The 14890-nt window shown below is 44.6% G+C and overlaps 1 protein-coding gene across 4 annotated transcripts in view; it reads right to left on the bottom strand.

Annotated features, from left to right (window-relative positions):
- The window catches only part of LOC138267998 (anillin-like), a 152316-nt gene that overhangs the window by 79613 nt on the left and 57813 nt on the right, over positions 1 to 14890 (bottom strand). For all 4 annotated transcript variants that reach the window (XM_069217302.1, XM_069217299.1, XM_069217301.1 and 1 more), the window contains exons 11-14: positions 13155 to 13384; positions 4110 to 4216; positions 2587 to 2740; positions 2228 to 2363 (exon numbers count right to left, since the gene is read on the bottom strand). In XM_069217302.1, coding sequence (XP_069073403.1) covers positions 2228 to 2363; positions 2587 to 2740; positions 4110 to 4216; positions 13155 to 13384 — 627 coding nt within the window. The remainder of the gene's footprint in view (positions 1 to 2227; positions 2364 to 2586; positions 2741 to 4109; positions 4217 to 13154; positions 13385 to 14890) is intronic.

The raw sequence follows: 14890 nt of genomic DNA, 5'->3' as shown, positions 1-14890 counted from the left end.
ACCCTGCCCTGAGGCCAATTTGGCACCGGGACAGATGGGAAATTGGCTATGCAAGTAGGTGTGTTGGACTACTGGACTAGTCACACTCCTAGGGTGGGCTGCCTGATGACCACCATCTTTTTTTGGTGGAATTAGGAATTCTGGGACAGGATTCCTCACAAGAAGGGGTCTATAGGGGTTATAGTCACCCCAGGGGGCAAGTAGCCCACTGGCTACTATCCTACACTCCCCTACATTGAGTTTTTAGGTGCCCCCCTGACACCAGGAACTCAGATTCGCTTCACTACAAAGAGAAGAATGAGAAAGAAGAGCCAAAGAAGCAAGAACTGTGGACTTGTTGAGGACTTGGTACAAAACCATGCCTGCCCTTGTCCCGAAAATTGCAAAGACCTGACTTATCCTGAGGCTTTGCATCCGCCCAGAGCCTTGGGTGACTACCAGCACTTCACCCCCAACCCCTCCTCTCGCCAGTTACCATCTATCTAGAGTGGAGGAACCACTTTCCTGTACCAGCAGGCACCAACTGCGACTGTCCAGTCCTCCGTTTTGCGGACCATCCGGTCTACATTGGAAGCATCTTGCCAGGAAATGGATCAAGAATGTCCAGGAGTGCAGTTCTGTCGTCCTAGCCCGTCTCCGAGGCGCTGAGCCTGCCCAGAGCCTCCCTACACCAATGCCGGGGTACCCCAGTCAGTTGCAAGCACCAAGGCTTGTTTAGTGTCTGTCAGGACAGACACCAACACCTTCAAGACCGACCTATCAATGAGGGATGTTAGTACCACCGAGGTCCGCACCAAGTGAGGCCCAGCTGTCTAAAGACCTTGGACCCTACCTACTCACCTTAAGTCCAGAAGAACAGTCCTGTAAGTCATAAGACAAGTGACCGTGTTTAGTGTATATTCTCCCCATAGGATAGCATTACCACGTTTGCAGCTGTCAAACTGGAGGCATGAGCCTCCTATTCCCAGTGCTGAAATATTGCAAACTCGTAAAGTACTTACCCAATCTAGAGGATCTTGGTGTCTATATTAAGATATAAATCTATGTTATTTTTCTAAAATGGTCTTGAGTTTCTTCTTTAGTGTGTCTCATGTATTAAATGTGTATTCAGCAAATGCTTAGCACGGACCTCTGATAAACCTAAACTGCTTGTCTACAATACCACAAAAGAGAGCATTTAGAGTTATTATTGTAACCTCCGCAAGCCAGTAAGTGTTGTCTGGCCTATCTGCACAGTGTACCCCATACATTGATACACTGCATATCTAGCCAGCTACCTACACGTGTTAACTAGTAAGATCTAGTAATTGAACTAGATATCACAGGGGCATTGCTGCTCAAGCAGACTTGTCCTCACATAAAATATAATGCACCCTGCTTTAGGGCTCTAAGGCCTGATGCAGGGGTGACACTATATGCAGTGACTGTGGCATGGCACACGAGGAATGTGCCATGTTGTGTTTTCACTCATGGTTTGCACCATGTCATGCAGCCTGCATGGCAGTCTGCATGCAATTTTTAGGAGGTGGACTTAGGGTTCCATAATATGTGCTGCAGCCCTTAGGCACCCTCTTTAGCACCCATGCCTTAGGTACTGGGGGTACCATTTACTAGGGACTTAAAGGGGTGCTAAAGGGTGTGCTAATTGTGTACAATTAGATTTGCATACTTTGTTTTAGGGGAAAAGTACTGGGGACCTGGTTAGCAGAAAACCCAGGGCACCTTCTGTCAAAACATCTAAGTACCAGTGGCAAAAAAGTGGTGGTTTTGGGGGTGGGGGGGAGGTGGGGGGGGGGGGGGTGACCAGGTCAAAAAGAGCACTTTCCTACAGCCACTGAGAGACATGGTGTAATATTCTGGTCAAAGTTCATTTTTCACCAAGCCAAAAAGAAATGAGAGGCAAAGGAGGGCCCCCAAGTAATAGATTTAGGTGGAACTTTAAAAGATGTCCATCAAATTGGATCGCCGTGTCTGGAAGGCTCATGCCACATTATCAGACAACCAATTGCATGTCCGACGCCCTGTCAGTTTCAGCAGATGCATTATTACAATAGTCACAGCTTACCTAGACATTCAGCATGTATACTAGGAGAATCAAAACAGAACTTGTAGGACCACGTTAAACAATGTCCTCCTTTATGAAAGAACAGGCCATCGGTACATTCAAAGCAGGGGGGGATCCTTCTCGCACTGCATTTAAACCATTGATACGACACATGAAACTTACAGGACACAAGCAGTAAACGCTCAGCCTCTGCCTCTTCCCGAGACCCTTTGCCGTGCTCTTCATCAACACAACAATTTAATGCCTGGCTTGTCTGTTGAACAATGCGCTGAAGAGCAGTCACCTCCTCATTTAGGAGCTGTTAAAGAAATAAACAAAATAAAATAAAAACGGAAAAGTTACTCAATCACCTGAAATTAAATAAGGGAAAATAAGGGAGGGAGAGAGAGGAAACAAAACCAAGAACACAAAAAAACTAAACAGACCTCTTCTTGGAGGCATCGTCTTCCCAGAGCCCCCTTAACAATTCTGCACCAATCCACCTAAACTGCAAAACAGGCACCATAGCATTGTAAGCCCACCTTGATCTTTTCCTTCAGGTTCAGGTTCTCACTGTCCAACGCGCTTTCTGGTGTCCCTCCATTGAGCCCAATAGGGGAGGGTTTCTTTTCAGGTGGTGTGCCCTCGACCCCCACTTGCGCGAGATTGCGCCGCAGAGATCTATATGCATCAATACTGAAGAAGGATCAAAGGAGGCAATTAGTCAAACTCGCCTGCACTTATTTCTAATAACAGAAATCCCTCAAAAGTTTAGTTTTGCGCCATGCACTCTTCACCAACTCTGCCTTCTTGGTGCTTTGATTTCTCCTTAGTTTGCTCAAATGTTTGACACTTCGTGAGCAAGAGGACATTTTACTAAGTGGTTTAGGCACAGGAAAGTGGCTTCTAGTTTTCAATGATACAAGAATGTTGCTAACCTGAACCTTCCAAGCAGAAAATACTTTTAGTCTGGCTAAACTATTGAGGGCGTTGTCCTATTCCCTGAAACTGTTATTTTTAGTTTGAGCCAGATAAAGACCATCCTTCCTTGCAATATTAATGTTTGACGTTTACAGTTAGATCATGGCCCCATGTTTCTAAAAAGGAATTTCTGAGAACTGGTCGCCACAGAGCAGCATCTGATGAAAGAAGAACCTCGGATGTGGTGGTTTGCTTTTCTGGGCTAGATGTCCTAAGGCATGGATATGTATTAAACTTGTAGCCAAATTTCAGGATGACCTTTCCTGTTGAAAATTTTCATTTCATATGTGTCGCATCAAAGACGCTTTCAGTGCAGAAAAGGCCCATTTTACAACGCAGGCATTTCCAAGCAGTCTGATTGCTGAATGAGTCACCACCAGACATCAGTGTGCATCTTGTCAGACTGAGTAGATCTTCAGCTCTCTGCGCCGAATGAGTGTAAAGTTAATACTGGTTATCAGCACCAAAAACTCTAGTCTGTTGAAGTTTCTCATATTCTAAGGCTGTATTAGTTCAAAGAGTGGTTACAAATCAAGGACTCTGTCAATCAGAGATTCTAAATTCCCAAACATAGTAAGTTTTAGCATTTAAACTAAAGTCTGAGCCAGACTACGTTAAAGGCGCGGATATCAGAGACAAGCGAGTTATGGGTCAAATAGTAAGATACGTTTGTAAAGCCCTGCGTTCATTCTATTTTGAAAGAGTAGTCCGCAAACATGTCCTCGGTTAGGCTAATGGTGGAGGGGAGTAAGAGGTTGGGGGGAGGGGTCATGCAGTCGTGAAAGAGGGATATGATATTTGCAAATGAAATAAGCCATTTGCTCACGGGACATGCAGGGCCCAGGGATTAAAAAAAAAACACACCAAAAAAACACAACACACACAGAAAAGCAATTAATTTGGATTTTCTGTAGAGGCACTTGAGAGGGTGCGCGATTAAGGGGAGGATGAGTCAACGTCATGGAAAGAATTTATCTTTAGAATTACAACGTATTTTCAAGCCACTCAGATACTAGACAGAAGAGACCCTAAAACAGTGATAATATCTTCAAATATGACGAAAGACTGCACAACTAATTCTCACCTGTATGGCGGACCAAAGTCAGTGGAAGAGGAGACCGGGGTGCTAGTGGGAGGAGTGTTATTGTCAGAAGCTTCACTTAGTTCAGGCAAGCTGGACACCACAGAATTCTGTGAGAAAAATAGATTGTTTACATTATCAAAAGGAGTCTCAGTCTTGGGGTATAACAATGATCAGCATTTGAAAAGTTCTGAGTGATGCCCTTTTACCTCGAGTGTTGTGTCATTCTGTGAGGGAACAAACTACCAAGACGCTGGCATGCGTCTCGAGTGAACAAAGTGTCCCACAAGCACTGGGGCAGAACTCTACAGAGCTGCTACGGTGATCGCGGCTAATCAAGTGTTAGTCTTCCGGGATATTCTAGTAGTATGTTTAATAATGGAGTCCAGGGGGGTGAATCAGGGACAGTTTTTGATGTATGCCAGCAAACTAGTTATTGTGAGGGAGATATGGCCCACATACCCTGAGGCAGCCCCCTCGTCGGCAATGCTTAGGGTGCTCCTGGAATACGGGGGTGGGGGTGGAGGGGGGGATATTATATCTCATATCTACAAGGCCCTGATGGCAGACACACCCAGGCACATTGTACGAGCCAGGGAGACCTGGGAAGCGGAATTGAGTGCACCACTGGAGGAGGATCAGTTAAAGGCAGCATATGCCCTACTCCGACAGGGGATATGCAATGTGAGATTTAAGCTAATACATTGTAATTATATACAGCGCACATATGTTACCCCAGTCTTCCTACATAGAATTGACCCTAGCAAAGATGATAGCCGTCACTGGTGTCAGCCACCTTCCTACTTTTAGCTTGGAATTGTCCTACAGTGTAAACTTTCTGGGGCTTCGTGGTACAAACTTTGAGAAACAGTGGTGGTGGGGGGGGGGGGGGGGAGGAGAGAGACTTGATCTGAATCCCGCAAAATACTTACTGGGGGCTATTAAAAATAAAGAAGGGCAAAACAAAATGGAATGGAAATTTACGCAGTTAGCTGTATTATTAGCCAAGCACCAAATCGCAGGATGAATATTCAGGGGCCTAGTGTAAAGGGATGGCTTAAGGATACCCAGGAATGGGCAGTGGTAGAAGAAATACGGCTAAGGCAGGTCAGACGAGACGATCATATAGAGGAAGATATACAGACATAGCGGGGGATGCTCAACCGAACCGGATAGAGGAGGAGGAAGAACCTAGCCAGGACGTGTCTAGGGGGGCTTGGAATGAATCATAGTACACATGTTATGGGTGAAAACAGTCCTAGTACTAGGAGAGATGGGTGTATTAGCGTCTGATCCAAATATTCTGTCCCCTGGAGACTTGTGGGTGGTTCTGCTCTGGGATGATTGGAGGAAAATGGGGTGGGAGAGAATGGGACTGGCGTATATGTGCAAGTTTGCTTTTGCTACAATGTTTTGAATGTACTGTAATGTTAATTTAATAAAATAAAAATACATTCTTTAAAAAAAAATAATGGAGGCCGGATATTCTACTGACAGACAGGTTTGTCATGCCATTCAAGTTAGATGCTGCAAATTATTCTACCAAAGAGGCAAGCAAAAAAACCATAACACTCATATTTGGAATAAAAATGATAAGAATATTTGCAGAAAATAGGCACATTTCAACACAGTAGTTCAGAATGTATACACCGGGAGATTTCGAATAAGCGTGATGTGGAAGCCTTTACATTTTAAAGGCATGTAGTGAACGGATACAGCTTTTAGCAGGACTAAAATTGGACCTGCATGTGAAAACCCTGAATACGTTGCCTTTCAAATGAGCTAGTTGACGTATTGGCTATACCCATGCCGTGTGTGTTGTGGTCTCACAGAACATCATCCAAGCAACATTAGCAAAGGGCTAACCCCCAAATCCCAATCTAAGTATTAGTATTGTACACAACAGCTCATTCAACAACAGACAGCTAAAAACCTTCTGTAGAGGAGATCTAAAATATAAATTAATGGGGAACACCAAAATCTGGGTGCTATCGAAAACAGGGATGGCCTGAATGGGGCTACAAAGTGTTTTATTTTGGAGAGTAACAGAGCACATTTTGAACTTTGCAACTTTTAGTTACTAATATTTAAGTAAGAGCCCAAATGTGTCCAGGCATTTTAATTTATCAAGACATTATTTATGAAGGCAGCATTAACTGAAGGCTGGGGGGTATAGACAAATAATATTTTCGACAGTTTAAGAACCAGAGGTTACACGTTTCTCAACGTGAGGTCGCAAGGAAGTTGTTTCCAAGCTTTAGGCCCCACACCTTGATACTGGTCCACTTGGGGCACAGTTTTGGTAAGCAAGTGTTTGAGGGCTTTGGCGGTCACATTGAGACGTGGTGCTTTTTTCATTCTCGCTGCCTGAAATTTTGGTTATTTGAATTGCGAGCCTAGTTATCTATGCGTTTGGACCTCTGGTGCAAATAGAATCCTCGTCACGAGCACAGCTTTGTTTTTGAACAGCAGGTTACTAGTGCAAATTTAATGAACATCCAAAGAGCTCCTTTTCACACCTGAATCTTTAGAGGTTAACAAGGTTGAACAGTCAAAGATTTCTCTTGGCGGGTTATGTTGGGTAGAATATTTACTTTGTCATCAAGTGTATCACATGCAATAAATAAAACATTGAGGCAGTCTGTCCTATTGACATAACATAACATGTGTACATGTGTATTTGTAAAGCGTACGTCCACCCAGAAGAGTATCTTGGCACTTTAATAACAGATGCTTATTGTTACCCAATTCAATAGTACTAGTTTTATCGACCTCAGAAGGATGAATGGCTGAGTAGACCCGCTGGGATTTGAACCTGTGACCATGAAGTCAAACACAGGCCCCTACTGTGGATGCATAGGTCCACTAAGCCACCAGATACACCCTTTTCCGAAAAAAAAAAAAAAAGTTTGGTTACTTATGGAAGTTCTATTGCATTGCTAACTGCTCTGAAAAAGGTTCTGCGATTATCTTTCTTGTGAATTATCCTCAGAATGTTCAAGGCTTGCAACTCAATCATATTCCTTCTCAGATTTGCAGCAGAGGGCACAATCTCCTAGTTGGAGGGGGAGCTTTAGCAACTGACACAAGCGGTGCCATGCTGCAGGCTCACTCTTCTCATTCCAATCAATGAAGGGGACTGCAGCTACAGCGTCTGGCTTTCAAAAGGTCCATATGATGGAGTGGTGGTACAACGCACAGTCTTGGGTCAACTGACTTGCGCATCTCAGCCAACCTACTTCAGGCAGGGTGTGAAGTCTTAAGAGTAGAGAGGCTCTCTGGGCTCCATAACATCTGAAAGCTCCTCACATCAGAACACTGGATAGCTGGACTAAACTCCATAGCAATTAGAGGATCCGTGGGTCCAAGGCACTCCAGAGATCTGGATGAATATATAGTATCAACAGCATGCCTACCATAAAGGCCTGAATCTGCTCCAGGAGTTTCTGAAGGACCAGAAACTTGGGTTGGATAAGGACAAAAGCCAGGAATCAGTTCTGAGGTCGGAGAAGGAGACCACAACTGAGGTACCCTTACGTCCAATGGACTCCTCTTGTGAGAGTGGTGGGACGAAAGGGAGCAGTATTTGGACTTAGTGTTTCTTTTTCTTTGACTCACCCGAGTATTACAAACGTTGCAACAACCTCTCTCAGGACCGGCCCCATAAACAAGAAAGAATCCTCAACCTCGACCAGGACAGAGCCTTCCTTGCATTTCTGTTGTACTTGGTGACACGGCTCGGCCTCAAGGTCCCAAATGGCCTTTGGGTTCATCAGATTGCAGTCACCACACCACTTAGATTGATGTAAAAAGCCCAGACACCAAACTTGAGGGTCTGTCACTGACATCTGTTTGCAGCAACTGTCACAGGGTTTGAAACCAGTCATCTTTGGAGGAGACATGTACCGGGGGGGGGGGGGGGGGAGTATTTGTTTCAGAGGGATGGCATATCAAACACTGATGTCAACATGCAAAGGTGGCTGTGTACTGGCCTAAAAATCGCCTCTAAGGCGGGACGGAGTAGACGCTGAGCCACATGACACCTACGAGTACGCAAGGGAATCGCTCCGAAAAATCGTCTCGCCCCTGGGGGTATTCACAAATTGAGCAATCTGCAGTTACAAGTATTCATCAGAAGTTGTGTATATTATCCAAGTGTGGATATTAATATACAAAAAATTGTATACAATTTGTCTAAAAAAAAAAAAAAACACCAGATTTGCACAACACCAAGGGGCAAACAATTATTGACTGAGTTGCTGATGAGAGACAATCACCACCAATAAAGAAGTTACCAAAATATTTTCATTTGTGTTATGACTATAGATTGTGATTTTACTGAAGCTTGTAAAATCTATGGCATAAAGAAATGCTTTTTGGGTTTAGGCATTCCAAGTTTCCCAGGCATATAACTCAATATGTGGGATTGGGGCCTTACACACAAACCACAAATGCTCTAGTACACCTAGAAAATAATCACCTCCCATTAAATAGGCAATAAAGTAGAATCATTGGGTTCAAGAGCACCTTCATGAAACCTAGGTCATTGGGCAAGCTTCACTACTCTTTGCAAACATTCTGCTTCCCACAACTCAGATTCGATGAAAATACCAGCTGTTAGAGAAAAGTAATTGTAGAGAATGACTGCAACTTACTAATTATTTTTATTGTTATATATGTGTAAGTGGTAAGCAATTGAAAAAAATACTTGACTATGAAGCTTTCCTTCACTCCATGTATCAGTGGCTGATCCACTCCAGTTCTTTAATTGTGTTGGGGGTATTCTGAGTGCCTTATATTCTATTTCACAGTGAAGAGTACCAAAAAGAAAAGAAAACAAGCTATTGCAATGCAATAGGTCTCACATTTGATCGAGTTAGAGCTATTGATGTTCTAAATTCACAATTGGACTTTTTTGCCACATAAATTTGTCAACCCTGCCTCATAATTCGGTGGTCTTTTCCTGCCACATAATTCCAGTGGCCCTGCATATAACTAAAACACTTCCATTTACCTTATTTCTCTGACTGGAGCCAAAAATGAATATGTTGCCATCTAGCACCCTACTTTAAATTTGCCATGCTTGCTCTAATAGAATTACCCAACCCCCCCCCCCCCCCCCCCCCCCCCAAAAACAAAAAGACAAGACAGCCGCAGAGGAGTAAACAGAGAAATAAACTAGAAGGCAGTCATAGTGTAATAAGAATGTTAAGTTGGCCTGAATCATGATCATAATTGCAATAAGGAGAGTTTAATAAAACAAATACAATTATCATGTAAACCCAATAAAAACCTTTATCATAAATCAACTTTTGGCATTAGACTGAAATGCTTAGAACAGCCCCTAGAGGACACCACAATGAGAATAGCATTTGTAAGAAACATGGTTATGTAACCACATAGTGTAGGAAAGTACCATCTTGCCTGGCATGTTACCCCCATTTTTCACTGTATATATGTTGTTTTAGTTGCATGTGTCACTGGGACCCTGCTAGTCAGGGCCCCAGTGCTCATAAGTGTGCCTGAATGTGTTACCTGTGTTACGACTAACTGTCTCACTGAGGCTCTGCTAATCAGAACCTCAGTGGTTATGCTCTCTCATTTCTTTCAAATTGTCACTAACAGGCTAGTGACCAATTTTACCAATTTACATTGGCTTACTGGAACACCCTTATAATTCCCTAGTATATGGTACTGAGGTACCCAGGGTATTGGGGTTCCAGGAGATCCCTATGGGCTGCAGCATTTCTTTTACCACCCATAGGGAGCTCTGACAATTCTTACACAGGCCTGCCACTGCAGCCTGAGTGAAATAACGTCCACGTTATTTCACAGCCATTTTACACTGCACTTAAGTAACTTATAAGTCACCTATATGTCTAACCTTTACCTGGTAAAGGTTGGGTGCTAAGTTACTTAGTGTGTGGGCATCCTGGCACTAGCCAAGGTGCCCCCACATTGTTCAGGGCCAATTCCCCGGACTTTGTGAGTGCGGGCACACCATTACACGCGTGCACTACATATAGGTCACTACCTATATGTAGCTTCACAATGGTAACTCCGAATATGGCCATGTAACATGTCTATGATCATGGAATTGCCCCCTCTATACCATCCTGGCATAGTTGGCACAATCCCATGATCCCAGTGGTCTGTAGCACAGACCCTGGTACTGCCAAACTGCCTTTCCTGGGGTTTCACTGCAGCTGCTGCCAACCCCTCAGACAGGCTTCTGCCCTCCTGGGGTCCAGCCAGGCCTGTCCCAGGATGGCAGAACAAAGGACTTCCTCTGAGAGAGGGTATTACACCCTCTCCCTTTGGAAAATGGTGTGAAGGCAGGGGAGGAGTAGCCTCCCCCAGCCTCTGGAAATGCTTTCATGGGCACACATGGTGCCCATTTCTGCATAAGCAAGTCTACACCGGTTCAGGGACCCCTTAGCCCTGCTCTGGCGCGAAACTGGACAAAGGAAAGGGGAGTGACCACTCCCCTGACCTGTACCTGCCCTGGGAGATGCCCAGAGCTCCTCCAGTGTGCTCCAGACCTCTGCCATCTTGGAAACAGAGGTGCTGCTGGCACACTGGACTGCTCTGAGTGGCCAGTGCCATCAGGTGACGTCAGAGACTCCTTCTGATAGGCTCCTTCAGGTGTTGCTAGCCTATCCTCTCTCCTAGGTAGCCAAACCCTCTTTTCTGGCTATTTAGGGTCTCTGTCTCTTGGGATTCCTCAGATAACGAATGCAAGAGCTCATCCGAGTTCCTCTGCATCTCTCCCTTCACCTTCTGCCAAGGAATCGACTGCTGACCGCGCTGGAAGCCTGCAAAACTGCAACATAGTAGCAAAGACGACTACTGCAACTCTGTAACGCTGATCCTGCCGCTTTCTCGACTGTTTTCCTGGTAGTGCATGCTGTGGGGGTAGTCTGCCTCCTCTCTGCACTAGAAGCTCCGAAGAAATCTCCCGTGGGTCGACGGAATCGTCCCCCTGCAACCGCAGGCACCAAAGAACTGCATCACCGGTACCTTGGGTCTCTCCTCTCAGCACGACAAGCGAGGTCCCTTGAATCCAGCAACTCTGTCCAAGTGACTCCCACAGTCCAGTGACTCTTCAGTCCAAGTTTGGTGGAGGTAAGTCCTTGCCTCCCCACGCCAGACTGCATTGCTGGGAACCGCGACTTTTGCAGCTACTCCGGCCTCCGTGCACTTCCGGCGGAAATCCTTTGTGCACAGTCCAGCCTGGGTCCACGGCACTCTAACCTGCATTGCACGACCTCCTAAGTTGTTCTCCGGCGACGTGGGACTCCTTTGTGCGACTTCGGGTGAGCACCGTTTCACGCATCCTCGTAGTGCCTGTTTCTGGCACTTCTGCGGGTGCTGCCTGCTGCTGACAGGGCTCCTTGTCTTGCTCGACGCCCCCTCTGTCCCCTGACGCAATTGGCGACATCCTGGTCCCTCCTGGGCCACAGCAGCATCCAAAAACACTAACCGCACGATTTGCAGCTAGCAAGGCTTGTTGGCGGTCTTTCGGCGGGAAAACACTTCTGCACGACTCTCCACGGCGTGAGGGATCCGTCCTCCAAAGGGGAAGTCTCTAGCCCTTGTCGTTCTTGCAGAAACCTACGCTTCTACTGTCCAGTAGCAGCTCCTTTGCACCCACAGCTGGCATTTCCTGGGCATCTGCCCATCTCCGACTTGCTTGTGACTTTTGGACTTGGTCCCCTTGTTCCACAGGTACCCTCGACTGGAAATCCATTGTTGTTGCATTGCTGGTTTGTGTCTTTCCTGCAGAATTCCCCTATCACGACTTCTATGTCCTTTGGGGAACTTTAGTGCACTTTGCACTCACTTTTCAGGGTCTTGGGGTGGGCTATTTTTCTAACCCTTACTATTTTCTAATAGTCCCAGCGAACCTCTACAAGGTCACCTAGGTTTGGGGTCCATTCGTGGTTCACATTCCACTTTTGGAGTATATGGTTTGTGTTGCCCCTATCCCTATGTGTCTCCATTGCATCCTATTGTAACTATACATTGTTTGCACTGTTTTCTAATACTATTACTGCATATTTTGGTATTGTGTACATATATCTTGTGTATATTTGCTATCCTCATACTGAGGGTACTCACTGAGATACTTTTGGCATATTGTCATAAAAATAAAGTACCTTTATTTTTAGTATATCTGTGTATTCTTATGATATTGTGCATATGACACTAAGTGGTACTGTAGGAGCTTCACTCGTCTCCTAGGTCAGCCTAAGCTGCTCTGCTAAGCTACCATTATCTATCAGCCTATGCTGCTAGACACCCTATACACTAATAAGGGATAACTGGGCCTGGTGCAAGGTGCAAGTACCCCTAGGTACTCACTACAAGCCAGTCCGGCCTCCTACATTCATAGTTAGCCCCTAGAGGACATAACCACATAAAAAGACATTGGCAGAAAGTAATGCAGTGTAAACCATATTTGTAGCCCCGAAGAGGGCACAGCCCATTAGAATTTTTTTAGAGACAGCAGGTCTACTGCAATGAAATTACAAACAAGGCCTTTAAAAAAACACAAACTACTCCCAGCTGTAAAACAAACGTTACAGCTATGAAAGAAGTTAAAACATAGCACAAAGGTGAGACACAAAAGTAAAAAATAGTTTGCCCACACAGAAGTATATCGGCAATCAAACAATAATCCATGCAAGGGGTCAGTCTGCAAAGCAGTAACAAAACCGCCCAAAGGCAGGACAAACGTAAAGCACTTACTAATGACATCAAGGGATTTTTGAAAGGTAAGTCCACGAACAAGTGAAAGTGAAGGGTGTGATAAAAAGCCCACAAAATACGTAAAACAGGTCAAAAAGCGCTTGTTGGCTCACCCTAAAAACATCTTCGAGCGAATGATCTGCTAAAGCATTGATTTGGGAAAAAGAGCTATGCATAATCACCCTTTATTATTGATAAATGGTTGGCCAAGGGTGGGATTGGGGATAGCAAAAGTCATTATGTATGTTGCTTGCTTTAAGTGTTTAGGGATAGGAAAACTGTGTTGCACCGACTTACCAATGGTGTGACGACAGACTCAAGGTTGACAGACTTTCCGAGTGGTGATAAGATGGAGAAGGGAGGAAGACAGTCTTGGTGCCCATCCTGGGAGCTTCCTTCTGGTTCCGATTTCTCAGAATCCTCACTGTCGAGCACTCCCCTGAAGATCTGGTCTATCATGGCAGAGTTATTCACTACTTCATTCCGCTCTATTTCTGAATGGTCGTCAGGCTGGTCAGATTCATTTTCTGTGTTAAAAAATAAGTCAAGTTACTTCGCAAGCATCTGTGCAGAACTCCAGTTAAACCACCGCTGAGTTACACCACCACTCAAGACACAGAACACCCACTTAAACATCTTTTCTTCCTGCAAAGAGACCAGGTTTTTACTTCATTAAATGTATCCCACTAATAAATGTAATGCACATAAGAAACAGAGCTAAAATCAGATTCCATACCTTAAGGGTTATAGACAGACTTTTATCCCACCCCTCAAATCTCGAAAAACTTGAAATGAGAAACTAAGATTATAAAGCAGAGCATTCACAATGTCAATCATCCGTTGCCTGTCCCAAATAGGCAAACCTTCCTCTTGTAGACTCTAAAACCCAAGCTTACAGTAACATACCACTCATAGCTACAATGCCCAAAAACAGCCAAAACAGTTTCACAATCTTCCATTGTACACACAGTGGAAGAGCTAAAATGCCTTGCAATACCCTTTCCCACACTACACAGAATGTGTTCAAATGTCCTCTACCCTCTGAAATCGCGAAATTCTCCACTACATTCAACAAAGTGTAAATTAACGTAAAAAGTGTCCAACCTAATCCATAACCCCCCACCCCCCAATACACTTTTTGTATCACCCTACTCCTTGCCATCCACCCAGGTAAAAACGTTTGAACAGGGTCATCTTCCTTTCAAAGAAAAACGTATCCTACCAGTAATCAAATGGTGGAAGGATTTTTACTTCCAAGGCTTTTTCCTCACCTCCTCCATCATTCTAGACCTCCTCTTGTAATCACGTGGACCAGTTCACCTAACACAAGGTTGAAACACTCCAATAATTCATTTTCTCACCTCACAGCTAGTATTGTGTGGTTTTGTGATACCTAGTGACACACATTGTCAAATATTCCTCCATACTTCCAGATGTAAATTGTGGACCATACTCCATCACTAATCACTTCAAGTACCATTCTCAAGCAACCATTTGGCCCTTAAAAATTACTACTACTTCCTTTGTAGCTCCTTTAAAAAAAAAAAATTAAAAAAAAAAAAAAACCTGATCTCCATTCATTTTTAATATAATCCACGATTACAAGGGCAAAGTTTCCATTTAAGCTTTTTCCAAAAGATGGCCAACACATATTAACTCAAACCCTCTGCCATGCCATCTTAAGCATCACTCAGAACAAAGGGCTTCTCCGGAGTCCTTTGAGATTTATCACTCAAGGTCCATGTCATTCAACTGGCACATTTCAGTGAACATTTAATGCAGGTTGGGATTTCAGCTGATTTCCAATGTAGCAGGAGAAAAATCTTGCCAATTCCCAGCAAACTGGCGAGCCACCTTCTTTAGTGGAAGGTTTCAGGAATGTCTGTGGAGCCATGTAGCATCACTGCTGATCACAGTATAGGATTTCTAGTGGTGGCAATGTAATATCAGGGCAAACCCAGAATACATGGCGAAGGGCCCGGTGGCAGCATCAGCAGGGAGCTGAAAGACAGACCAGCCTTTAGGTGTCTTGA

The sequence above is a fragment of the Pleurodeles waltl genome, chromosome 12 (genome assembly GCF_031143425.1).
Source record: "Pleurodeles waltl isolate 20211129_DDA chromosome 12, aPleWal1.hap1.20221129, whole genome shotgun sequence".
Taxonomy (NCBI): domain Eukaryota; kingdom Metazoa; phylum Chordata; class Amphibia; order Caudata; family Salamandridae; genus Pleurodeles; species Pleurodeles waltl.
Note: the sequence above shows the minus strand (reverse complement) of the source record. Positions and strands in the feature narration are given on the sequence as shown.